Source organism: Hyposmocoma kahamanoa, unplaced genomic scaffold (genome assembly GCF_003589595.1).
Source record: "Hyposmocoma kahamanoa isolate Upper Pololo Valley unplaced genomic scaffold, ASM358959v1 270, whole genome shotgun sequence".
Taxonomy (NCBI): domain Eukaryota; kingdom Metazoa; phylum Arthropoda; class Insecta; order Lepidoptera; family Cosmopterigidae; genus Hyposmocoma; species Hyposmocoma kahamanoa.
Window position 1 is genome coordinate 3,058,227 of NW_020653770.1, and position 27,108 is coordinate 3,085,334.

General features: G+C 36.2%; 1 protein-coding gene across 2 annotated transcripts in view; it reads right to left on the reverse strand.

Moving 5' to 3' along the window:
• The window catches only part of LOC113229039 (orexin receptor type 1-like), a 288,399-nt gene that overhangs the window by 32,117 nt on the left and 229,174 nt on the right, over window positions 1-27,108 (reverse strand). For both annotated transcript variants that reach the window (XM_026462516.1, XM_026462515.1), the window contains exons 4-6: window positions 24,071-24,218; window positions 16,953-17,094; window positions 787-911 (exon numbers count right to left, since the gene is read on the reverse strand). In XM_026462516.1, coding sequence (XP_026318301.1) covers window positions 787-911; window positions 16,953-17,094; window positions 24,071-24,218 — 415 coding nt within the window. The remainder of the gene's footprint in view (window positions 1-786; window positions 912-16,952; window positions 17,095-24,070; window positions 24,219-27,108) is intronic.

Consider the following 27,108-nt stretch of genomic DNA (forward strand, 5'->3'; position numbering starts at 1 on the left):
TATAATAATAAATCTTTTACCAATTCCGAGTACATTGTTGTTAACTCGAAATTGGTAGACGCAAAATATTATTTTCTTACAAACTTTACCAATATTACTAAACAGTTAGATTATGTACTTAGAGTATTTTACTAAACGTATCTGGCAGGCCTGATATTGACATTGATAAAGTGAAACTTAAGAAAAAGTTTCCATCACAAATTATTCAATGTCTTTTAAAACAAATTACTCAAACTGGCTCTTACTGACGGCGACGTTCAGCAAAGATATTAACGCGTGTTTGTGAAACACGCGATTGCATCGCTACACTTGTGATTTATAGGCGTAAGCGCAGAAACTATATAAACGCGTGATTGCATCGATTCAAACGCCTAAGTTGAAAAAAAATCTGTTCAGATTTATGCACATTATTTTGTTTGGTTAATTGTAAATTTAAAAATGAAATTAATTACGTTAAATAAATAAATAAATTAGTTTATTAATTTAAAACGTGCATCGCGTTTGTATCGTTGCTTAAAATCGCGCCCGTGTGTAACCGCTCTTACCATTACAGAAATACATTGATTCAAAACTTTCATGGTTATTTATTAACACGCGGAAGTAAACAGTTACCTAATGTATGCCGTTAAACTATGGTTTAGGTGTCGATTGTTTAACACCCCATTTTCCATCTTTTACAAATTAACACAGAGTGAAAAGAACAGCAATACTTTTTACCTTATCTGTCAAGTATTACCTTCATCAGGGACTTAAAAGCACAAAGGAAATATCAAATTTGGAACTTACAGTTATTCTGTCCAGAAGGCGTAGAGCAGAGCTTGTGGGACTCCATATGGCCAGGGATGTTGTCCGACCTCCACAGGACGCGTACGATTTGGCAGTACGCTATCATCATCAGAAACAGAGGGAACCTGGACAAGAAATGAACGGTTGAGAAAATAATAGACGATTTCTAAGATAATAAAGCGTCATAGTACATTGTGTTTTAAGGGAGGAATTACGAAGAGAGGGGCTTTCAAATTCTTCAGAAATATTTTTTTTATCGTAATTCGTTGTAAGTACTAGTATAAAGTGTAGGCGGTATTTTTATTAAACGACCATAGGGCGGTAATTTTTTTTATAATAATTAGGCTTCCGCCGCCCACACTGCTAAATTCGCTCTGCGACTCAAAAGCATTGAACTTTTTCATTTAATAAGATTAATATAAAATACAGTTAGGTTTATTATATTTTTTATTTTCATAAGGTACATGCAATAGACGCCATATTATCAACAAATGACATATTTTTAGTCGATATAACGCTCAACGGATATAATTAATTATGGTATACAGACATTTGACGTATTCTTGCATGATATTAAGGTCACTAGGTACAATAGACGATTGATATAATCAGTCTAATATACCGATGGCATAATGTTCATTTTATATAAATATTTCAGATATAACACACACACACACACACACACACACTCACACACACACACACACACACACACACACACACACACACACACACTCACCACTCACCACACTCACACACCACACTCACACACGCGCACACACTCCCACACATACTTTACAAACTGTCAAACTGTATTGTTAGTTTTAGTTAGTTCACATATGTATTTAACTTTGATTTTCTTTTTCATTATTGTATAACCTTCATCTTAAACTTAATTTTAACCGCTGCAATCATAGTATTAAGAGAAAGTGTAAGTTGTCTGTGGTGAGAGACCTGGTATCCTATATTACAAGCTATGCTTAGTTTAGGTACCAGTCTTTTACAAACATAATATAAACACTATTTTTGTCTATCTTTCTTTTGTCCATGTTCAGTTGTTATGTTTGTGGAGAGAAATAAATACATTATTATTATTATATTATTAAAGCATCCACTGCGTATAATGATTATGAGATGCAATTACTAGCGAAGAGAGGAGTATTAGGCTCGAAAACACATATAAATAATATTATAGAACTGGGGGCCTACCATAACCATCCCAAAAACAATCTTATTTCAATGTAAGCCTAAAGTAAGCTTATTACAATATTACTCATATTGGTACCATGACAAACCTGTCAACCAAGTAATGTATTATTGCTAAATTGATTGAAAGAACGAATGATTTCCCAATATTGTATATTCCTTACTAAAAATAGGAAAGAAATAACGCAATATGGACTATATAATGCCACCTTATTATTTTTTGATGTTCCGAAGCGTCTTATCGTAGATAATGTTTAAGTACTCAATGTTATTTACTTTCAGAGAATTTTAACTGTAAAAAAAAGACAAGTATGTAATAATAAATCTATTAAAATTACGTTGTTTTCAATTATTTTTCCCCATTTTCATGAAGAAAAATAAATAAAACAAGTCTTGATTGTCACGTTGTGAATTCGGAATTATAGTTTAGTGTCAACCGTTACTGTCGCCAAGGAGCATATATCGCATATTGTTATTTAACGAAATATTTCCTATGTACTATTAAATAAAAAAATAAACAAAATATTGAAGAGATATGTGTAAATAAATAAGTTCAACTTAACTTTTAATCATTACAAATCAATATTAAGACAATAAAACTGAAAATAATATCGTTTCCATTGCATCCGTGTAATTATTTTAAGACTGCTAAATTTGACATAAGAACAATATTACTTCATTGTTAAAGTCGTCATAGTGCGAACTGAGTGAATTGAATAGTCACAAAGCTGCCAATAAAACATTATAGTTTTAACATTATAATAAGCTTACTTGAAACTTGTCATGGTACGAAAAGTTAATGTAATGTTAAAGTAATATTGTTTCAATAGGCCAACTGCCGCCCTGACAGTGAACCCTGAGTGGCAAAACGGAGGCTTTGTCACTTACTGGGCACGGGTTCACGGGTTGGTTGGCACGCCAAGTATTCCCGGCATGCCACTAACGACGGAGTGGGGACGATAAAGTCTCCCAGAGGTGGGTCCGCAGGCGGGGCCGTGGATCGTAAACCACGTGGCCACAGCCCTGTTCCACGAGGAGTGTGGGCATACCCGGGGATTTTTAGTGAGTAGGAGTCTCACATAACCACCGCGCCTCCACGTGACGCGGTGATATCCATGACGGATTTTCCCCCGGAAAGAAAAAAAAGGCCCCCTGATACTTCCCCTAGGTTAGTACTGCGACTATAACGGTGCGTGAGCGTGCCGCGGCAGCGGCCGGCGAAGCGCCAATATTAAGTTTGGATGCGAAATCAGAAGATATTTTATTATTTTAATAGGAACACGTTATTTTTGATGGACATGAGTTGATGTGTATTGTTTTTTGACATGCAATTAACCATTCTTCATTCTTTCTTTTGCTAATTAATTCACTTAAGCGCTTCAACTATTTGTAAAACGAAATAAAGTCTTATATTATTTAATACATTATACTGGTAATACTTTTACCATTAGTACATTATGTTACCTAATCATTATATCTAATGTTTGTTATACTGAAGGTTTAATAGTACACACTGGAATTATGCCTTTTGTTGTTTATACCTCTTATAGAATATTATTATACCAAGTTAAATTAATTATTTGTTGTTATATCCCATTTATACATTCCACTACTGGGCGCTGGGCACTTATGTCAAGAACTTTCCTTGTCATTTGATCAGGCGGTGGTCGCATAACATATATAATATAACAATATAAGTCGGCTCTCTAGCAACTTTTCAAAGATAGGCCTCACTTTAAAACTGCCTCTGATGTGTATATTTTTGACGTGGTCTAATCTTGTAACGTCGCCCGCCCATCTTAGCATTTTCATTTCCGCGCTTTGTATTCTATTTTGTACCAGCTTTTTGAGAGGCCAACATTCATTTAACTACCTCTTAACACCCGGACGGAGTAGTACTTACAAACATACGGACCATTAAAGCTTTCTCATAGGCTTTGAATGTCTTTCTGTTAAAATTTCCTACTTACCGCCTTTTTAAAACAATGTATTATTTCATCACACTCCGCACACCCCGGACACTCCATACAACGGTTTACTGCGTCAGTGGCCGAACTGATACTATTCTGGACTGTAACTTTTGTTTGTGTGTGTGTGTACACTCTGACATTTAATTTTATAAACCGATTTCGATCATTCCTTTTTTTGTTGGAATGTGAATACCTCCGTAATGGTTCCATTTAATTAAAAGAAAATACTCCACCTCTAAGGGTAGCAAATTAGGGGATAAATCTGGTTTATTGGATTTCTCCCACTTTCCGTTAACCAATTTCGATAAAACTTGGCAAACAGATGTAACGAACACAGCGAAAGCGGATAAGAAAGCTTTAGAGGCTTATTCTTGTGTCACGCTGATGTCATTTATGATAGTCAAATTAATGTAAATTAAATGAGGTTTATTTACATTGAATAGGTTTTTACAGGATGGTAGTTATTACATAGAGTTCATTTATTCAGCCATTATACAAAAGCATGCAAAATGTATTCTACTAAGTAGTCATTTACACTATAATATCCTTTTTTAGTTAGGCCTATATGCAGTCCAATTGTCATGCTTTTCAATGTCAGATTTTTTATTTAAATTAGTAGTCTATTATACATTTTCATGCACGTGTGGTATGAACTTTTCAAGTGTAGTTTTAGGTACGTTTTCAACGACAAGTCTATCTGGATTTCTTTTTGAGCGTGGATTAAATAATAATGGTTAAAATAATTGTACAAGCTGTGTGACAAATTTTCAAACTTCATCAATATACATGGATGGTTTAAAATATTTAAATTCTCAATATTGTAATATTTAAATTGTATTTTCTTTCAGTCTTCTTCTTTTGTTCGTTGCAAGTGTAATGTTTTGTTTGTGTTGTTTGGGGACAGTTGCTTCAGCTGTACTAAGCATAAGTCGGGTCATGAATGGAGTACTGTTACCACCTTTGGGATAGCCCTGCCACATACCAACTGGCCACCTTGGATTCAATTGACAACCGTACCAAGGGGCTCACAGGTGACTCGGAATTAGTGGAGGCGAAGCTGCAGAGCCTTGAACACCGCCGTAAAGTTGCCTGCTTATCGGTATTTTACAGGATATATCACGGAGAGTGTGCGATGGAATTACACGATTTAATTCCGCCTTCCCGTTTACATCACCATCATAGGGGTGGAACCCTAGCCTACGTCCCGTTTACATCTACGTTACATCTACCATTTATATGGCGAACGGCTATGGAGTGGAATTCCCTACTTACGGACTTATTCCCCGAACGCTATAACTTGGACCTTTTCAAGGTGAAAGTGTATAGTCATTATTTAGGTGTGCATGCTCCATTGTTGACCTCATCATCACTTTCCATCAGGTGAGACAGAGGTCAAATGCGCACTTACATTTTATTTAAAAAAAAGAAAAACATTGTACCTATACCACACCGACGGAACAGCAATTACAAGTGTCGGGCCATTAAAGCCCCCTGTTTCTAATTGTCTACTTACCGCCCTTATGAACACAATGTATTTAAAAAAAAAATGTTTTTTATTTTCTCTTACGGCAGAATTCCGCCTTATAGAACGTAATTAAGGTCCGTGTTAATGAATAAATTCATCTCAAGGCCAGGATCGATTAAGGTCTTACTTAAGTCCATTATCTTTATTAAGAAATATCACTGGAATGCACATCAGATGATTGATTGAATTTCGTTTCAGCACTTTAGATTTGGATCCAGGAGCTGGAGGTCATCGTCTCTGAAACCAACATCATCGGAGAAATCACGTCCGCAAGACTCCGTTGGCTCGTACATCTCGAATGGATGCCAAGCTATATCGTGGTGAAAAGGATTTTTTTTTCATAACATCAATTGACGCAAGCTTGTCCATAACAGTTGCAGTGTCACTCAGACGTTCGTGACACACCGGTGTTGCGCCGCCTACCGGTAGACGCGCAGCACCGCTTCATATTTCCTATTTCAGTCAAATTATTTAGATAAAATGGTGAAATATGATCTGTTTCTAAAACAGTAACGCGTATTAGATTTTGCAATCTTTCGACCGACGAAAACGACGTCACAGTACTGCAAATGAGGTTAACATCAATCGGCAAATGTATTTTCTGTAATATGCGCCATTCTAGATCCGAGAAAAGAATTTCACTTTGAATGTATCTATTCGCTCCACGATCATGTCCGGAAAATGGTAGCACCACTGGAAATGATATGAAAGCTGACAATTATTGTTTGTATGTGTATAGGATGTGCAATGAAGCAACCCTGAACAAAAAAAATGCGTTGTATTAAACAAAGAAATGCACATTTCTGTCGCCTTCATGACGACCGTGCAAATTCTGACGCTCGTTTCCTCTCGCCCCGCACCGTGCACCCCGCCGCGGCCGGCGGTGATCGCGCGCTGGCTGCGTGAACAGACTCCCCAACAGAAGCCCTGGCTTCCAAGAGAGCAGTCCTCTTGCTTGACGATAGGTAACAGGCAAACTCTATTCACAGCCCACTTAATAATGCCTCTGGCTGTTGCAAGGTCCGCCATTCGTGTAATGTCGTCGGCCGGGGCCGATGCAGGTGATGGACGCGCCCAAGCGCCATCGCATGTATTCGGGACATGAACAGAATGAGCTACGAAAAATAAATATTACTGACGGAAATGGTTTCGCCTATTAATGATGTGTCTACCCTCGTGCTCATACCACCGGGGTAATTATCCCGGCCTGTAATTTCTTCAATACGCGATTACAAATGTTTTAAGGTGTATACGACTAGTGTAAACGCTCAGGCGTCGCAACGCGAAGCGTTGAAATGGATAATACGGAGTTAACCTTACAGTCCGTAATATTTCATTTGAATATAAACCTTCGTTATACAAAACTCTTAAGCCTTTATTGTTATATGTATAATCGCTCGTATGCTTTCGGCTCTTGTTTCATCATTCCGACTCGGCACTTTTTTGGTCATACAATGTCGCTGCGATGGTTTTTTAATTTTATATCTGGCGAATTGAGATATCAGCAAAAAGACGACACGAAGGTCAGGATTTTTACATATTTATTGAACACTTTTCCATTTCCACTCGTTTAAATCAGCCGCTGGGAGCCATAAACCCCCTAGTCCCGCCCTCACGCATACGAGATGGACCTTATAAATTATTTTCTTCCTCATATATATTTTATTCGTGTATATGTATATTAGAATATTCTTGTATATCTTTTAGACTTTGTAGGGTTTTGCAACATAGAAAGGAATGTATAAGGTATTCTGCTGTTCTTAATTGATGATCTGAGTAAAAGCAGGAAGAGAAATCCTAGAACCAATCTGGGAAATAATTCTCAACTGGTTCTCGTCTGGGTGTTCTGGGTAGTACCTACCAATTATGATAACCAGAAAGAGCTAAACGGTTTACTATCATGGATGTCATCTAAGTACGCAGAAGCAGTATGAAGAGGTCTTGCCAGAGTCGGTTACTGTAACGCCTTGAAAACGTATTGGATAAACTAAAACAAGACCATTTACGAGTCAACAAAGATAAACGTCATTTTTTCGAAGAGAATGCTATTTGGGGCATACTATCATCATACTATCTCCGGAACTAGTGCTTAAGATTTCTCTTAGAGCCCCTACAAAGTCCCTTAGGTTTAATTCACTTTTGTGCGTACCTACGGCCTCTTCGAATTTTCGGCGGAATGCATATCTCTTACGTGCGAGTAACAGCTTCAATGAATTATCGAAGCAGGTTGATATTGACCTTTCTAACATTAGTGTTGCATCGGTGAAGCTTCTTATTAGTAGCTTGTTTTTTGGCGAGTAGGTAATTACTAAGTGTTGCGAAATTGTATATAGTATAGTTAGTAGTTATATAGTTATAATTTAATGCTTAATAATCAACTTAATGTGTGTCTATCGATAAGGACCCATAATTGAGTCTCCATTATTATTTCAGTTTTTACTCTTTAAGATAGCCGTTGGTCTTCCAATAAGTTAAAATAAAATAAAATACGGACTATCAAAATAATATCAATTTCATTTTGAAATGTATATTTAACGCTATAAATAAATATATAAGAATAACCTCTTCTTGGGCAGAACAGAACACACTGATTAGACAAGCGGGTCTGTGTTGTATTTGTTCTGCCTACCATGACGTATGGTGCCTACGTTGAGAGTTGCACAGAGGGCCATGGAGCGCGCCATACTCAGCATCAACTTTGTAGACCGAATGCCGAACGTTGAGATCCGACGACAGACGAAAGTCCAGGATCCTGGAACTCGGATCATGGAATACAAATGCAATGCAAGGCGAGGTGATGACAGGTGGGGCAAGAGCAACTGATTGGTGGCCTTAGATGTGGCTAGCACAAGTCCGTGGCGGATGCCATAAACTTCGGAAGGCCTATACCCAGTAGTGGGTGAAATCAGACTGTGAATGATAATGAACCTCTTCTTTCTTCTTCTTATTTAGGGCCTAGGCTCTTGTCGGTGAAGTACCCTGGAGTGAATTTCGTTGCTCTGTTATTAATAGTGCAGGGAATCCCTTAATTTGGGGAATTGGCGTGTTATCCGAGAAATTATCGTCATGATTATCAATTGCTTCAGGCACTTGCCCAGAATAAAACTGGGATTGAATACATACACCTTTCTAAATTTGTTCTAGTCTAAGTGATCTTTGTAGTGACACAAAGTAAATTCCGTTAATTTGAAATAAATGCATTTATCAAATCTCAAGCAGTTCTCGAGCCCACTATCCTTTGCAGTGATGGTAAGAGGCCTGACGATATGACTGTCGGTCCATGGAAGCTAGAGAGACAGCCAGTGTGAGACGCAACCTGTGTGGACACTGTAGCTCCCTCCCAAGGCATTTCAAGCGCGATATTTATAAACCTAGTTGTTAATAAACTTGTCAAATTGTGATATTTAATAGATTTAGATGTAAGCAGCGTAATTTGTACCTACGTTTTTTTTCTTACACGCGCATTTGATGGCAGCGATACATAAATTTTGTAGGGGTTTTTATTCGTTGTTGTTGTGTTTCTTTTTTGTAAACTATTTTAATTGTGAATAAAACAATAAAAAAATATAAAGGGTAATGCTCCAGTGGCCATTAATGGCGAAACTATTTCCATGATTGCGGCGGAAATGACCATGTTACTCAATGGTACAATACACTTAACTTCTATAAACAACAAACACACATAGATGTACAACTTGTAACTGAAATATCGGGGGTTAAAAATCAAACCTCATAGACAAAGTTCCACCGTACACCGCTAGATGGCATTGACGCCATTTTATGTATTTCTGAATCGCGGTGTTAAGATTTTCCCTAAAAGAGTATCGACGGAAGGCATCGGCGAACGTGAACATACTTTATAGCAAGGGCTGTCGCCTGTTCCAAATTTTTGGTGGTCAATTGCTTGACCTACTAAAGTTATGTGCTGAATCCAGCACTGCTGATGTACCCAGAGTCGCGTCCAATCGGAGCGAGCGTATGGGACTTCCGCTAAATGTTGTTTTACGCGCAATACAAGAGTTCAGAATATATGCTTATGATATTATTGCTTTGTACCTAGAAGGGACCATTAAACTAATATAAAATAAGAAAGTTAATACGCTCAACTCTTAATGTCTCAAATATTATAGTTTTTTGCATTGAAATGAAATGAGGTTTATTTGCTCTGAATAGGTTTTTATAGGATATTACATTAGAGTTCATCTATTCAGAAATTATACAAAAGCATGAAAAAAATAGTCTTCTAAATAATCATTTACACTTGAATATCCTTTCTTAAATACGGATTTATACAGTTCAGTTGTTATTCTTTTAAATGTCAGATTTTTTATTTGAATTGGGAGTCTATTATGAATTTTCATGCACATGCAGCGTGAGCTTTTATGTAGAGTGTAGTTTTAGGTACACTTTCAATTACAAGTCTGTCTGGATTTCTTTTTGCGCGTGGATTAGTTTCCATTGATTTTTTTAATAATTGTAGATGCTGTTTGACAAATTTACAAACTTCAAAAATATACAAGGATGTAAAGTCAAAATATTTAAATTCTCAAACAGCAGCTCGTACACATTTCTTTTTAAGTTATAAATGCTCGTTCACCATAAGTTCCGTTACCGCATGTGATTAATCCATAACTCAGAACCGACGCGATGTAGCTGTGATAAGCAAATAAACAATTTTTTTTATAAGTAATTTGTCTCAACCTACGAAAGACGTATACAAATTTGTTTATTTTGCTACAGATGCTGTCAATATGATTGGTTGAAATTAAAATTTTTATCTATTAATATACCCGAAAACTTTACTGTCTGTAGCTTTTGTAAAATCTTTACGTCGTATTTTATATTCATATTGATTTTTGTACGCTTTTTTTACTACAAATTCAACATATTTCGTTTTTACCAAACTTACGTGTAGATTAATTATTTTTTTATTCTATTGATATTCAATTATTTTTTGTGAAATTACTCCACTAGTTTGTTATAATTATTAATACAAAGATCGAACACTCAGAAAAAACACTCAGAAAAAATTCCTTCGATCCGGTCGGATTCGAACCGACGTCTTCTTGCATACCGTGCCAGACGCTATACCACCTAAGCCACGGAACGAACCAACGGACCTCACGAATTTTTCTATGTGCTGGCGTCGTGTCTTTGTACTTGGTCTTTCAACGACTTTTTATCTCTATGAGACTCTATGAGAAACCTATGACAGATTTATCACCCAGTTAGTACCTTTACAGCTACCAGTCCTGGCGAGAGGTGTCGCTATTCAGTGTATTAATTAAATTTTTGTTGAATTGATATTCAATTATTACGTGTAGATTGTTTGTATTTAACCAATCTACCATGGATTTTAGTGTGCTATTAATTTCAGTTTCATTCATGATTGACGTCGTTATTAATTGAGTTTATAATTATTGCAATGTCATCTGCAAACATGGTAAATTTGGCAGGTCGTTAATAAATAGCAAACATAATAAAGGGCCTAATATGCTTCCCTAAGGAACACCAAACCTATTGAATTCGTAATCCGAACAGCATGTGTCAATTGTTTTTTATCTAAGTAGTTTAACTCCCGGTTGCTGTCTGTTTAAAAAGCAAGCACCAAAATATTGATACGAAAAACTTGAAGAAAAAGTTCGCGACGACTGACTGCGCAATAGGGGTCTTTTGCTCAAAATGCCAATTTATCCTGTCTTTGTCTGCTGTCTGAGGAAGCTTCAAACATTTCGCTTCTAAAATTTGGAACGACCTATGTCTTTCTGTTCGAGCGGCAGTGTCTCAAACACTGCCAACTTTTAAACGTAAATGTTTTCTATGGCTGTTTGAAAAGCAATATCGGGACGCTGGCTCTATGAAGTAGCTTGTGTTTCTATAATCTGTTCTGTGTATTTATATATGTTTGTTATGTTATTTAAATTACACAATTATTGCTCAAATTGAATATTTTCTTCGTCTTATTGTTGCTCGTGTCTAATTTTATTTACTTAGTACACGAAATAGTCGTGTGCCTGATGGCAAGGTACACGCCTGTCCCTAACAGTTGCAGTGCCACTCAGAGCTTTAAATCGCTAAGATCTGAAGCTCACTGACATTGCACCCGTCATTCATCCTGAGACATGAGAAAATAATCAATTTGAGTTTATAGCAGGAGAGCTCCTTGTGAAAGAGTTCGTCCATGGAAGTACTGCCACTGTATCTATTTACTGTGTTCCGGTTTTGAAGGGTAAGGGTGCTGGTGAAATTACAGGCACATGGGACTTGTCAACTTATGTCTCTGAGCAACTGTTATAGACAGGCATGTAGCTTACCATCAGGTGCACGACTTGTTCGTCCCGTCAATTGATATTATAAAAAAAAACCTAACCTACTGAATGGAGGGCGCAATGAAGTTTTGACCTATATGAAAAAAGAGGATAGACCAACGTTGCGGGCCCTTTACAGGTCTCACGATCATTGGTCACGGTTGACTGAGGTGATAAAGTCATCAAACAGTTATGTCTAATATTAATGCAAACCACCCTATTTTTTCACTATACTTACAAAAGTTATTAATTAAATACCTTATTTTTAATTTTACAAAGAAACATTCCAATTTATGCTATATTATGTTTTACAAATGATTTTATTTTAACAATATGAATTTTTATTAAGTTAAATTTATTTTTGATTAATAATGAAAATTAAAATACATTAAACCATATTTTTCATCACAGGAAATACTGGATCCCAAACTAGTGGTACGGAGAAACCATCTTCCCTCTTGAAATGTGACTTAACGGACTTTAATATTGAATTCATATTTAATTTAAGGACTAAATTAAATGGAATGCAGTTCACGTGATTACACTCTTACACTAATAGAGTTTACCAGTTAAACGCATAAATAGAACGTCGACTGATTAACGCCGGGGGTAATAATTTCAAATTCAACTTCGCGTTAAACTTTAAGTAAGGATTACATTGTGAAAGCCTTGAATGTTAAGTAGCTAACCACAAACCACAATTTATTGAACCTAAACCTTGGTCTGCACGTGAATATAAATAAGTCAGAAGTATGACAGCTTATTAAACTTTAAACGAGTCCTTGTACGTCTATGTAAAGTTATAACAGATTTTTTTCTGCCTTGGAATCGATGGAGCTTTCGTTTCTGGCTAAGAGACTTGATCCTCTTTTTCATATAGGTCAAATAGGCCATCCATTCAATAGGCTAGGTTAGTAGTTAGCTTCCTAACTATCTACGCTCCCGTTCTACTTATTTACACCCCACTTCTCGTTCAAAACGAACCTGTGACAGTAGAACACTTATGTCCCCAAACCAATTCCAATTTTTTCAACTCGTATGTGGAATAAATTACCTGCTAGCATTCGTGACAGTCCGTCAGTTGCATCAATCAGACGCAAATTAAAAGAGCGCTTCCTGTTACACTCGAAAGTTAGTCAGTAACATATAAACTAATAATTTGTTTTGATTGATTATATATATTACGTACGTATGTATGTAGATACGAGTATGTAAAGTTTATGTAGGTTTATTATCTCAGCCATATTTATATTGTCGCCATTGATCATTATATTTACATTTATTTTTACTGTACAATAATGTCTTGCAGACTTAGTTTATTCACCACTGCTAGGTTTGGCTGGAAGAGATCTCTTCTAGAGATAAGCTCACCTTTGCATTATGTCCTTTGTTACTTGTAATTTTCAATGTCATTTATTTGTGCAATAAAGAATTATTAATTAGTATATGAAAAAGCAGAAGCGAATTCGCTTGCGTTTCCGAACTGACTTCAAAAAAGGTGGAAGGTCTCAATTCCAGTGTATTTTTTGTGTACGTTACGTCACTACTCCGGCTATTTGTGAACCGGTTTTGATGATTCCTTTTTTCGGTGGAAACAGGGTACTTCAGTATTGGTCCCATTTAAATTTGTAGCCTAAAAGTGGGACTGGAAATTAATACGACAAAAACAAAGATATTAGTTGACGAACGGTAAAGAAGAGAACATAATAGTAGGTAATCAAATAATAGAACATGTGAAAAATTATATATATTTGGGACTAATGTCTCTTTTGAAAACTGCACGAGTAACGAAGTTAACAGAAGAATAGCTATTGTTTGGAAGAAATATTGTAGCTTAAAACTGGTAATGAAAAATAAAGATATTAATATAGAGGTCAAGAAATAAAAATATGTAACATAATTGTCCTTCCTAAAATGCTGGTCTTTGAAAAAAAGCCATGAAAATAATGGAGAGAACTATGTTAGGGATAAAAAAAGAGAAAGAATTAAGAATGCAGCAATCAGAGTAAGAACGAAAGTAACAAACGTATTAAAAACTATACGATCTCTTAAATGGAAGTGGGCAGGGTATATATGTAGAATGGAAAAATATCGATGGACAAAGAGAGTGACTGAGTGGATACCAAGAAACGAAAGAAGACGTAAAGATCGGCCGAGGAAAAGATGGGAAGACAGTTTTATAGAGAAAGCAGGACCAAAATGGATGACGAAAGCCAGGGATAAGGAATTATGGAAGACGAATTACGCCGAGGAGGCGACTACTACTGTTACTAGCTAATAACGTAAATAATACTGCAACGTATAATATGTAAAACTAACTTATAGTATATAAATGTAGCTAATAATATGTAAATGTAACTAGTAATAATTGTAAATGTCAACTAACAACACTAGTAGTAATAGAGGCTTATTTTATAAATTTGAAGAAAATGTTCCACCTCTACGGGTGGCAAACTTGGGGACGAATCCGGTTTCGCGAATTTTCCGATTTCAGTATAACTTTGCCAATAGATGTAATTCTACTAACTTTGAGGTCGGCTTTTTTTTATAAAAAAAGTTATAATTATGATATCCAGAGACGTGGCCAACAAATCGTGTTCCTCGTGGGACGTTACACGTTTATCCTAACTGAAAATCAGTGCTGGGAACGCATTGCGTCTTTTCTCTCTCTTGTCTCTTTTGCTACCGCAGCTGGCACCACACAAAGTATCTTTATAGTGTCTTATATGTAATTAAATAACCTGTGGTGTAATTTAGTTTTCGTTTTGTTTGTGATTTTGTTCCGAAATTATTTATTTGTGTCTCAAGTTTTTTTTGTTCGTTTTCTGTTTGTTCTTGTATTATGTTTTTTTTAATTTTGATTATTTTTTTTTTACTGTGTGGCGTCATTTGTGGTGTGAAAATAAATGAATTTTCTTTCTTCTTTCTTTCTTCATCTTTCTTATCCGTAACAGTTGCAGTGCCACTCAGAGCTTCGAAACCATTTATTCACCACATAAAATATTAAACGTAACTTATTCAATAACATAAAAATTATAATAATTAAAATATAGAACCTTAACAAATACAATCACAGTGTGGCAGGGGAACAAACTCAGCACACACTGTGTAGAGCATATGCTCATCACAGCACTGATTTTCAGCTTGTCCCCGCTGTTGTGGACAAGCAGATATATAAAACACGCGCACAAAAATGTAAACTAAAATTAAATGTAATGAAATACACAACACGCACATTTAAATTAGTAGTAAGGCACAATAGAGCTATTAACTGTACATACATAACTAACTATGACATACGCAAATCATTGTAACACTTACACAAATACAATTTACTATCGGTTGTAATAGATTAATACTAATCATTGACTTACAAATAAATGGACGACGGGTTTAATACAAAAACCACGAAAAATTGTCCCAAGTCAACCTATTTAAACGTAGTGACATGTAAAGGAATATGAAAAAGCTAAAACGTTGAATTTAAATTGTAATGTCATCGCAGTACTGTCTAATTTTGCTTACTTCGCTGTCAGTCGAACAAACGAAGACAAAAGCGTGAATGACGCTCTGTAATATATAATTGTAAGTCAATGATACTAATGTTTTAAATAAACTAATAAAATTTTACACTAGAGGCATGCTTCCTTCCTTTTGTGACTTAAAAAATAAACCCGTAAGTTGCAAAATCAAACTCGATTGGTACATTTTTTGACGTAAGGGAGACGGGAGATCATTCCATATATTTGTAGCTGAGTATTTGAAGCATCCTCTGAAACCTGCCGTTCGATGTACAGGTAATAGTATAAGATTTGCCTCCGCTTTTCGAGTACTCGTCTCCTGAAAATCTCTGGCCCAATTCAGCTTCTCAAAAATATACTTCGGCTTTCTGTTAATTGCGACCCTATGCACTAAAGATGTCAAATGAAGTTGTCTACGAGCCTCCATTTTCAGCATGTTGCGCTTGTTCTCAAAAATATACTTCGGCTTTCTGTTAATTGCGACCCTATGCACTAAAGATGTCAAATGAAGTTGTCTACGAGCCTCCATTTTCAGCATGTTGCGCTTGTTCAGGAGTTTGTTTTCATAGCAAACGTTTGAGGGACAGGCAGGCGTGTCACTTATCACCAGATTTGTTCATCCCATCACTTGCTATTATATAAAAAAGAGCCATCCCTGTAAAAAGTGGTTTGGATATAACAACCACAGAAAGTCTTAAAATCTATATCATGTAGAAAATGCCTGGTCAACCTATCCTTTGAGATATCCAGGTCGTATCGTTTGAGAAATATAGAACCCGGTACAGTATTTAGCTCCTTAACCGTTTGCATAACGGACTGGAAACAAAAGGGTGTACGAATTGGAGGATTATCTGTCATAAAAGGATAAAGTCCCTCGTGACGTCACTTTGCGTGATGACAAAAAAGGATCGAGCGGGATTAATTCCTTAAACTCTTGAATGATGGTTGCCGATGCTTTGAATACAGGCAGTTATGTGAAATTTCCTTCTGAATGACGATGTAAAACTCAATAAACATGCATTCGTCAGTGCTTTAAAAAAAATTGCTCAAAAGGTTTTTTGTATGATACCTACATCACACAAAGAAAAAATTACACCCAAACTCACGAGAGAAATAAATGTAGGCCATACAAATATTTCTCTCGGCCCGGGAATTGAACCCAGGGCCTCTGTGACAGTCCAGTGTGGTAACCGTTCGGCCACGGAGGCAGTTAAAGTTAAGGTGAAATCATCACTCGCACTCCCCTCAGGATTGGCAGTTTGGATCACCCGAAAACCAAATCCCGCCACCATTTGTTAACAAATCATTCAACTGCTTAAGTAACTTTTTTATGATACCAAATGACGGAACGAACAAGTCGTGCGCCTGGTGGTAAGCGACAAGACTATAACAGGCGCCGTCATCCTGAGACATAAGTTGACAAGTCCCATGTGCCTGGAATTTCACCAGCACTCTTACCCTTCAAAACTGGAACGCATAATGGTCACATGACTGTTTGGCGGCAGAAATAGATAAGATGGCAGTACTTCCCTGGACGAACTCTTTTACTCGGAGCTCTACTGCTACTAAAATGTTGTACTGTGCTGTAATTGTTTCACGGAATAAACATTTTCTCTATCTTTCATTCAGTACTTACGTATAAAGAAACAGAGCCTTAACAATATGCCACCGTAGATCGCTTTCTTCTGACCACGTGGAAGTGCACTGCATGAAGAGCTGCACGTTGAATCGCAGGTCCGTCTTATTTTCCACTTGCAGCACTACAAATTCCGGCACATCTGTAAATAAAGTGATCTATTTAGCGTCTTTCCGGAAAGTGCGCAAAAAAATAAATATTTAATAATAAAAATTTACTTCACAGAAATGTTTAAACCATGATCTCCACTCTAGCCGCTCACGCGATACATGCAGCCGTAGACGCATACCACACCTAGAGGTGCCGGTGATGATTTTATACCGATTTATCGGATATCGAAGTTATAACAGGTAAAAGAACTAATATTAATTGCTATTTCGGTAACTACTCTAGCAAACCATAAAGTTTTTAATGCCTGGGTCTGTCATTTAAAAAAAATAAACAACTTCAAAAATACGTCACGACAATCGTGTGTGTTATTGTTTGGGCTGGTGATTTCGGTGTTTATTTATTGAAAACATACCGTAAGTAGCGTTTTTTAAGTTTACCCTGAATATAAATGTTTATAAACTATACTTTAAGGAGTAATTTCATGGTAAACGTTAGAACCACTCAAACGGAATATTATTATGTTTACCCAAGTACACCAAAAATTTCGTCAGTGTTTTTTAAGTGCAGGGTTTGTGGTGTATTACTGCATTTTATTTGAGATGTTTTTGTTATAGTAAGGAGAGCATTTATTTAGCAATGCAGAATAATAATTTTTATTTATAAAAACTTGTATTAAAACTGAATCCTTTTCTAATTTGCGAAACCAAATAGCCGCTATTTTGCGGTAGGACGAGCGCATCGCGTGAGCGGCTAGGCAAGCCTGAATCGTGGGGTCTCAGACATACGTCTGGAGTACTAATCGCGTTACAAGACCACGTAGTCGGATATTTAGTACGTATTGGTACACCAGATAACGTGATGAGTACCAAATAACTATTTTTGTAACTAATTGACAAACTACAATTTATCAAATCTCTACTTCAATATCTAGTGATAAAAAACAAATCAAATAGATAGCGCGTATTGCACAGATTTTTACGATAGCACCGATTATTCTTTTATTTTGTTTTGGATTAGCGCCATCTACCCATACTAGCAAGCATCAATTTACAAATTAGTTTGTAACAGACAATGACATCTATTGGCACGTATATTTTTTAAAGTTCAGAAAACAATTCTAACTCATGCTCAATATTTGAATAATGTTGCGAGATTGACTACTTATATTTCATACTAAAGACGAATTAATTGATATCTCCACGGTAATTTAGGGTAAGGTGTTTATACATCAATGAACCACCACAATTTTCAAGAGCTATAACTCTGGATCTATGGATTTAAATTATACACTTTTTTGCTTAGAATTATAGGTAATTTTACTGGGTATGATAAATAGTGCTTTATTTTTGTACAAATACAGTCCATCTTAAGATATTTTTTTAAATGAGAATAGGTTCACTGTGCACACCCGATGGTACTCATAGAACCGGGCGTCTGGTACACAATGAACCAAAGGGGCCACAATGGACGTGATTATTATAATCATCAGCAAACTATTGTATTTTTATAAAAAATGTGAAATACAACGCGGTTTTTGCTTCAATTAATTTAAAAAATAAGTTTTTGGTTATCCAACAGAAATATTAAACATAATTGAAAAAAAAAACACATTTTTAAAAACATAATAATGAAATATAATGGGAAAAGAACAAATTGAGTCTCACAAATAGAAGGTTTGTAACTCAGTCGCGCACTTACTTTTTAACTATTTAGCAGTCAATATTTTCATGTTTAATTTATTACTAAGTTGTCATAGGTTCATTGTGTACACCTTAAATGGTTCATTCTGCACCACCTCATACTTATAAAATTTGAGATTATGTAGCAACGTGCCTAAAAACCCGTTGCTTATTTTAACTACCTCAATAAAAAGTGCATTGATGGCTAATCTATTATATCTATTAACATGCAGGTACTGCTTATATAAGTCAAACGAAACATCGTTTGACTTGTAAAAGCAGATGTTTGTAAAAACATCGCCACTCCCGGGCATCTGTGCCGATAGCTCGCTGTAGACTAGGAGAGAGGTGCCTATAGCAGAAAGTCACTTGGTGCGAAATACACCAAATTTCAATATCGTGTTTCTGGGTTATTGGCGCGGTTCATAATGTACACTTGGTTCACTGTCGACCACCCTACTCTACATAATATAAACTATTACCATGTTATCGATCAGCGCCATCTAAGTATACGACGGAATTTTGTCCTTTTTTAGAGTTACAATCTGCAGTATGGAGATTAACAATTCTCTTGAGTTATTGCTTCATAGTATTACATATGAAAATTTTAGTATTGTATGTGGAAGGTTAAACAAAGAACGTGCTTTTATATTGAAAAATTCGTAAAATTTACTATAGAACCAGGAGCAGTACAAAAGTAAAACTAATAACTAATAAATTAAACAATAATTTTTCGTACGTCGGAAGCTGTCGCCATTTATTTGTCGCATGAGCGTTAAGCGTCTCTTTATGGAACCAAGGTAAAGAAACTGAAAATTTACGATCGTTTGGCTAGGGAATAAGACCACTAATAAAGGGTATCAATACCGTAAAATACGGTTTGGTTTTCACGATCAACACAGGGTACTTGGCATTTAAACTTCAACTATACTCATGGACGTTTTAGAGTAAAGTTAAAAGCTAAAAGAGGTTGGAGTTTTTTTTTTACCTGGTGGTAAGCGACACGCCTATCCATAACAGTTGCAGTGCAACCCAGAGCTTTAAATCGCAACGATCTTAGGTTCACTGCCACTGCGCCCTTCACCCTAAAATATAAGTTGACAAGTCCCATGTGCCCGTAATTTCACCAGCACCCTTACCCTTCCAAACCGGAACGCAGTAAGGCTAATATTACTGCTTGGTAGTAACACATCATGGTATTTAATAAATAAATATTGCATAGAAGTTGTACTTTAAGCAATTTATTCATTCAATTATGAAAGATTGCACTGGATTGAAGGCAGGAGATGGAGTCGTGCTGGATGACGTAAAAAGTAATTGTTACGCAATATAAGGGATGAATTGGACTCGAGAGTGCAGAACAACTATTTGTTTGGGTATGAATAGGGATAAGTTTGCCGCATTGACGACCAATCCAACCAATCCGACCAAGAAAAAGAAATTTATGGACACATTGTCACTAGTCACAAGCTTGTAGTTCAAATTGAACATCAAGAGCAATATTTTAAATTACATTAGTAGCATATTTACACCAATTTCGCTGAAGTGTGTCTAAAACAACAATATCCATGGCAACAAACTGTCTGAAAAGCCAAAACTCGTTTGACCCAAAAAGTTATTCTTGATCGAAACATTCATACAAACTTTAGATTTCTCTTTAAACTTGTTAACGACGACATGTATATCGACGTGAAATCATCAAAAGTTTTGATGTTACGGGTAATAGCGGAGTGTCGAATTTTATTCAACCTTATTTTATTGACTTTGGAAATGAAATTCGAAATTTAGTATTTTGATGAATTTCGTTGTGAAGACATCAATGTCTTTACGTCACTGTATATCAAATATAATTCTGGTTGGGTAGAGGATGCTATTCATATTAATAACGATTTGTTTTTCTGTTTAAAGGAGGTTTGCTACACTCCATTATTTAACCGATCGCTCGCGTACCCCCGCACCAAGGATAGAGACTCGCCCACTCGCACTGGTACATGCATCACCGTGGTGCATGTACCAGTGCGCGGTGATTAGTTGTCATTGGTTATTTCTTAATATGAAATGAGGTGGGCAGTGGCTGTCGGTAGTCGTCATCTGTGCGAAGAAATTTATATAATAACGGACCGTGAGAAAGAATTCTCTGAAAGATTTTCTCTGTCTTGTCCTAAAGAGGCCATATAGTGTCTTCTCGGTCAACGTTCCATAGTGTTTCCTTTGAGGCCACCGTCTCAAAGACCTACTATGAATTTAAAGAACTGACACCGATAGAGTGACGCAAAATTTGCTAGACATTTAGCCAATGACGCCTGGCACTCTTGTCCATGATAAAGACGAAGAAGTATGCCTTTACATCTGCTGACGCAAACTGGTAACCATGGTGGTATCTTTACGATACTAAGAACGGATGTCGTAAAGGATGGCTGGCCTTCAGATATAAGAACTTAAGTTTGCTGTATCTGTAATTGCGCTGGCTATACCCTACTCTACCTATAATCTACCAATAAGGTAAACAGCAATGTTGTTTATTAGTTAAAATAGGGACAGAAACTTTACCACCAGTAAAAGTATGAACTGAAAAAATCTAAAGTACACAATACCCATAAGATTAACTATAAGACAAAGTCTATGTTCCATTTATCAGAGTGACCTTACAGTTTTACGGGACATACATTACAATTAAATGACAATGTTTGCTCTAATGGCCGTACTTAAGGAACAAGGGCTTTCTGTACTGTAATGGGTATCCTGTGGGGCTTCTTTGTTGACTAATACTTTGATAGTAATATAAAGGATTTATACCCACAAACAAATTAATACTTAGATCTCTTTTATACAGTTACGTAGATGATATGATCTACTTACACCCTGGATTTAGATGTAGAGGGTATAATAATCATAGAGGGGTGAATAATCAAATCCTTGATGCACTTACGTCGCAGATAAAGTTAATACTTATCGGATGAGATGGTCGTGGGCAGGGTATGCTTGGTTGCAGGTCAAGGCTTATAAACGAGTGCGCATTGACAAAAAGGGCTTTTTGTGTAGGTTGCTGGGAAAATAAAGAGTGACGCCTCGCTCTCTGTGAACTTGCCGCGTGATATTTAAAATCCGTTTAACCTGATGAGGTAACCTGGAAATTGGATGGATGGAGGAAAGATAGGTGTATCTTTTGTACTTTCGAATTAATTTAATTACTGTGAAAAGTGGATAAAACAACTAATTGCATTCAACCGATGGATGAACAGAATTGATAACGAAGAGTGAATAAGCCAATTATCAAGTAATTCTTGACTAAATCAGCGAAGAGGGTGTTTCCCTCAACATCTCCCTTTTCAGCCTTAACTCCAACATGTATAATTATACCTTTTCTATTCCTGTACTTTAATCTAACAATTATAATTTCATAGAATAGAATAGAATACGTTTATTTACCAGAATACAGTAATTAGAAAGGTCTTAAGTAAAATTAGGTACATTGTATTCAACCTGCAAGCAGATGTGCAAATTTTAATGGGGTTCAATGTTTATTTAGTCTCTATAGTTTCTAATTAATATAATGAATTTGTATATTCTAAGTATTCTTTATTACTATAGAAGCAATGTGTCAAAAGCCATTTTGTGAATTTTAATTTAAAAGTATGTCCTTGTAACAATTTAATTTCGTTTGGTAATTTATTGTAAATAATTATACACATGTTGAAGCAGTTATTCTTATAAATTACTTTATGGCAACGAGGTTGGTATAAGAGATTCATAATTTTTGCTCTAGTTTGCCTTTGAATGACTTCACCGCGTGTTTTAAAATATTGAGGATGAGAGTTGACAAATACGCAGATATCCCATAAAGGCACTCTTTTTAGTTCTGAATCAAAATTCTATTATTTATGGTACTCGCAACTGAGCTGAAAATTTTCAAAACGAGAACGTGATATTTTTGTTAATTAGATGCTACTCAAACGCTATACTCTCGCTATAATCGCTAATCAGGAGGCCCTGATGAGTTAAATTGGCCCAAAAGTTTTGCAACCGGGCCACAAATCTTATAAAAAGATGATTGGTTAAAATAAATTAATACTTGGCCATTTCTATTCTATCTCTTTGTTTTTTTTTATTTGTAGCGTTTCTTTTGGTTTTCGTCATATCTATTTGAAGAGGCTATTATGATGGAACCTATGATTACTCTAATAAACGGGTTAAAAACTTATTAAAAAAAATTGCATTTGTTGTCATGATTGTTAACAAAATATACATTAAATATGGCTCCTGTTTCATAATTTTATTTACTCGTAGTAATTCAAATGCAATATTACATAATTAGGTCTTAAAATCTTGTACCTATTACTTAGGCCACTCGGCTTTACTTTCAGGGTCGTATTCTAGAACTCTACTCAATGCTCAAGTCAGGATTGCAATGGAAACACAAGCACTAGAAATACGACGCTAATGGCAGGGACTTGAGTATGATATCAATTGCTTTAAACCATACTCAAATCCTGACTTGAGCATTGAGTAGAGTTATAGAATACGGCCCTAAGAACCCTCTTTATATGCAACGATTGCATAAAATACTATTACAACCCTTGTATTTAATGAGTTCGAAGAATATTTAAATTTCTCGCGTGAAAGTCACCATTTTGCAGATATGACCTTATTATCTCATGTGGGGTAAAGCGGCAGATACACAAACCATATTTAAGTTGCAAAAACGAGCGATTCGTTCTGTGTACCGATTAGGTTCTCGGGTTTCTCTCAGAGAAAAGTTTGAGGAGACTGGTGTCATTTTGTATGCCCGTAAAAATATACATAATTTCATTAAGAATGAAGATATTCATAATATTAACATTAGAACTAAGTCCAAACTCATGGTACCACGATTTCGTCTAACTAAGGTAAACGATTCTTTTATGGGGAACTGTATACGTTTTTACAATAAGATTCCGGAGAATATATTAAGATTATCATTTCCTAAGTTTAAAACTTACATTAAAAGTATTTTAATTGAAAAGTCATATTACAAAATTGAAGAGTATGTTTTAGATAAAGAAGTATGGAAAGACAACAAGAGTCTAGATTCCACACAATTATAATTCAAAGTGTAATCCATAGTATTTAAGTTTATTTGAAAAGAGCAATCCCTGGAGTTTCTCGCTCGTTCTTCTCAGAGAAGTCAGCGTAGTGAACGAGCAGTAGCCTAAAAAGTGGCTTAAAAATGACGTTTTCAAGTGTAAAAATTTTACCTATGGAATAAATGATTATTTGACTTTGACTTTGTCTTTGACTTTGACTTTGATTACTTACTAAGTAAGAACACACTATGGTAAGAATACTTACTGAACAATAAAGACAGCAACCAGATGATAAGAATCGCGGTCTTGGCTCTTCCCGTGGTAGACTTGAACTTGAGAGGGAAGCAGATGGCATACCAGCGGTCCACGGAGATGAAGGTAAGAGTCAGCACTGAGACCGTCACTGATACAGACTGGAACAATAAAGATGGTACGTGGTTAAAGACATTTCAAAACGGTTCTAAATTTCGATAAACCAAAATCGTGTGCGCAATGCTCGAGAAATTTTAGCAATTGGTAAAAGAACATTATTTATTACTTGATAAAGTAATTAATAGATTCAAGCGTTACTTTGCGGAAGTTCATGTTACCGTGTGACCGGGAACTTTTACGGAAGACTCATCTTTCATGATTTTGGCTGTTTTTAAATGAAAACATTACCCAATGGAATTATAATCAATTCATTCCATACACTTAACTAAGGGAATATAGCGTGATTGACATAATTTTAACGAATAGTAGGTTAAAACTTCACGGTTGTTCAAAATAATCAGTCTTTCCACTAGTGGTTCTTCCGTCCGCGTTAACCCGCCACAGTTGGCTAACCTGTCATGCATGTGCGCCAATGTTGCACCAATAGCCCCCTTACACAGTCACGTTGTGTTCGATTCGTGTGTTGAGAATAAAAATGAAAAGAAATCGTACGATATCAAATTGGATCGGTCGACAAGTGAGTTATTACAAGGTTCTGACTCGACTGCCAGAACTCATTCGGGTTCGTTTTTGTTACAACGGAAAGAGCGTCTGTGTGAAGGTTAATAAATAGCGCATGATAGACCACGTGAATCTGGCGCGTAAGCGCAATCCCTCGAACTTTCCCTTTTCCTTTACACGCGCGCGCAATCGCGCACGATCACTATTACACGCGCGAGAGAGTGTCTGTGTAAAGCCCGCTATTCGATGTTACCGATTAATAAGTACCTAATAGCGACCTCTACAACAATCTAAAGAATAAATACTAACGCCATCTAACAATTAGAAATAACAAGTTATAACTCAAGTTTGTCGTAGTGTACGTGTGGCGCACTATAAGTTTCTGGAATGAATAAGAAAAAAATACTATAAATGGCCAGAAATGAATTTATTGTTTCTCAAAATTTCTCCGTTAGCGTTAATGCACTTTTTCATACGAATGAACCACATTTTGAAAACATTTATGCGACTCCTCCGTGACAATTTCTGAAACATATTTTTCATACTCTTCGACAGCCACTTCAGGTGATAAAAATCGTTGACCGCGTAACTGGTTCTTAATTTTTGGAAATAAAATAAAAGTCACAAGGTGCCAGGTCGGGATTGTACGCGTGTTATGTAAACTCTAGCTAGTTCTTAGTAAGCCTGGCCTGCATCAACGCCTCGACGCCATAGAGTCCAGACATGAGGTTGCATTTCCTGTCAGATAACGCGCTCTGCGCCGGAGCATTGATGCATCCTGACACAATTAATTTAATTAGTTATTTAATTAATTAATTAGTATTAAGATAGATTTAAGACAGTAATAACATGTACTAAAATTGTGAATTAAAATAAACTTTTCTTTTATTAAAAATTATATTTTTTTTATGAAAGCTCTCCGAAAGAGTTTAACTCGCGAGACGGCTCTTAAGGTCAACGTAGTTCACCTTCAAAAATTCATTTGTCTATCTGGCCGTGTGAGAACTGGCATAATCGTGGTGCAAGATGATACGGCGTTTACGGAGTTTGTCAATAACTTCCGGCAAACAAATGGTCGTGTACCAATCACTATTCACGGTACAACGATTCTCCAAAGCAACAGTAGCCACGTGACAAGTTTTATTAAAAAAAGAAGCAATGATTCGCTTAGAGGCACTTTGTACGCGCGCCACTTTGGTTGGTTTCGACTCATATCGAAAGACCCGATTGCTGCTTTGTTTTGGGATTGTAACTATAAATCCATGTTTCGTCACCTGTTACTATATCCCACACCAAATTTAACGCCCCTTCGTTGAATCTGGTAAGCATGGTATTGCACCAAGTGACGCGATCCGTTTTTTGAGCCTCAGTCAAATTGGGTGGGATCCACCGAGAGCACAGCCTTTTCACACTCAAATGTTTGTGTAGTATTGATTGTATTTGACTCATGGCTATGCCTAAAGATACCCAAATCTCACGGTATGTCACATGCCTGTCTGTTTTGATCATACGGCGCACAGCATCTATGTTTGTGTTGTTCACAGCAGTGGACGGGCGACCATCACAAAATTCGTCACTGAGATTCACACGGCCGCGTTTGAATTCAGCAAACCAGCTACAAATAGTCATCTTGCATGGTGCTTCATCGCCACAAGCAGTTTGAAGCCGATCGAAGCGCTAAGCTGTTAAATTACACTTAAAGTCGTAGAAAATCATACTACGAAAATTTTCACGAGTTAGCTCAATGGTGATGTAGACTACTAATTTCTAGACTGACGCCACAATGTAAAAACAAGTGACAGTCAGATGAAACAAACTACTACAGCCAAAGAGTGATTTTCAAATGTTATAATTACTTTTTAAATATTGTTTATGTAAGTGGCCGGTTCCGGAAATTTGTAATGCGTCCTATTTATTACATAAACTACGAAGTCTATATTATGTATAGCAGAGTAAACGCTTTTGCGCACTGTATCCGTTTCGTATTCGTTTCGAATCCGAGACTATACAAATCTAGATAACGTAAATTGTACACCTAGAGATAAATTGATATCTGTGACGGTTACCTATCAGAAGTCCGTAACGACATTTTCCAGTAATAACGAAATAACGTGTAAAAAAAAATAACTTTTGCTCGAATTTTCATGACCTCGAAATTTCGTGGACCTGACATTTCGGACCATCATTACTTGGATTCGGAACCTGATACGAATCGCACGTAGTTTGCAAACGCTCTAAGTAGATGACGGGTGACGTTTTTTATGGTATTAAGCTGAATAATTTGAAAGATGAATAAGTTGAACGCCTGGTGATAAGCGACACGTCTGTCTCCATAACAGTAATAATGCCACTCAGAGCCTTAAATCGCAT